General features: G+C 43.3%; 1 protein-coding gene across 1 annotated transcript; it reads left to right on the forward strand.

Moving 5' to 3' along the window:
• Positions 1-338: 338 nt before the first annotated feature.
• LOC129147373 (olfactory receptor 1E5-like) lies at positions 339-1,283 on the forward strand. Its single transcript, XM_054709313.1, has one exon. The coding sequence runs from the start codon at positions 339-341 to the stop codon at positions 1,281-1,283; it is 945 nt and encodes a 314-aa protein (XP_054565288.1).
• Positions 1,284-1,781: the final 498 nt, after the last annotated feature.

Below are 1,781 nucleotides of genomic sequence, written 5' to 3' on the forward strand. Positions count from 1 at the left end.
AACTGACAGAGCAGAAGCCAAGTACAGTTACTGAGGCTTTCTAGGAAGGCAGATACGAGGAAAAGCAATGTCTATTGTGTTAAAGGAAATAGATAAAGAGTGTTTTAGAAAGGCTGGAATATTGTTACTTGTTAAAGAGAATTGAAGAAAATAAGGCTTTCCATCATAAGGATTCTGATTATAGAGATTTAGGGTCTAGACGTTATATTATTGTGATGAAACTGACATAACATATTTTTGCAGACCATCTAATAGACCATATAGTACAAAATATGTTTTATTTAAATTCAGATTTTAATGGACACTGTTGTCTCTACTTAAAGGCATTGAAGAAGTATATGGCAGGACAGAATCAAACTGCCATCACAGAGTTCCTCCTCCAGGGCCTGCCCATCGAGTCAGAGCAGAAAAACCTGTTCTATGCCCTGTTCCTGATCATGTATGTTACCACCGTCCTGGGGAACCTCCTCATCATTTTCCTGATTCGCCTGGACTCTCAGCTCCACACGCCCATGTATTTGTTTCTCAGTAACTTGTCCTTCTCTGACCTCTGCTTTTCCTCTGTCACAATGCCCAAGTTGCTGCAGAACATGCAGAGCCAAGTCCCATCCATCCCCTATGCAGGCTGCCTGACCCAGATGTACTTCTTCCTGCTTTTTGGAGACCTGGAGAGCTTCCTCCTTGTGGTCATGGCCTATGACCGCTATGTGGCCATCTGCTTCCCCCTGCACTACACCACCATCATGAGCCCCAAGCTCTGTCTCTCCCTGGTGGCGCTGTCCTGGGGGCTGACCACGTTGGATGCCATGTTACACACTCTGCTCATGGCCAGGTTATATTTTTGTGCTGATATTGTGATTCCTCACTTTTTCTGTGACATGTCTGCTCTGCTGAAGCTGTCCTGCTCTGACACTCGAGTCAATGAGTTGGCGATATTTATCATGGGAGGGCTCATTCTTGTTATCCCATTCCTACTCATCATCATGTCCTATGCACGAATTGTGTTGTCCATCCTCAAGGTCCCTTCTGCTAGAGGTATTCACAAAGCCTTCTCCACTTGTGGCTCCCACCTGGCTGTGGTGTCACTGTTCTATGGGACAGTTATTGGCCTATATTTATGCCCATCAGCTGATAATTCTACTGTGAAGGAGATGGTCATGGCTATGATGTACGCTATGGTGACGCCCATGCTGAACCCGTTCATCTACAGTCTGAGGAACAGAGACATGAAGGGAGCCCTGGGGAAAGTGTTTTTCAAAATGAAAACTTCTATTTCTGTATGATGGTAAAACTTAGTATTTTTGCATAATTTTATTCAGTAGATATATTACTTTTAATATTGGGATAATAATCCACACTTTCTTTTTAGTGTTGATGTTTTTAAAAGAAATTACATTCTAAACAATTGTACAGTAAATAAAAGAGATGATGGGGAGGTGCATAGTTGAACTCAGAAATGGGATCTCAGTGACTGGTTAGCAAAGTCTTCCTTTTTATTATCTCAGGTGACACTGAAGAAGGATTATTTAAAAACTTTGAACTGATCTATGTGTCTCTAGTTATTAAAGCTATAATTTATCATGTGTTTTTTAACCAAAATTCTGCTTTAAAAATATTTGTTCTCTCAAGTCATGGACCTGGGGCTGGGGGTGGGGGTGTGGATTGGAGACACAAACCCGCAGGCCTGGCACCCAGCAGACCCAAGGCCTGAGGTGGAGGCACTGGGGCTGCTGGGGGAGTTGGGGAGGGGGGGCCAGCAGAAATACAAACCCGTAAGAAAC

Source organism: Eptesicus fuscus, chromosome 20 (genome assembly GCF_027574615.1).
Source record: "Eptesicus fuscus isolate TK198812 chromosome 20, DD_ASM_mEF_20220401, whole genome shotgun sequence".
Taxonomy (NCBI): Eukaryota; Metazoa; Chordata; class Mammalia; order Chiroptera; family Vespertilionidae; genus Eptesicus; species Eptesicus fuscus.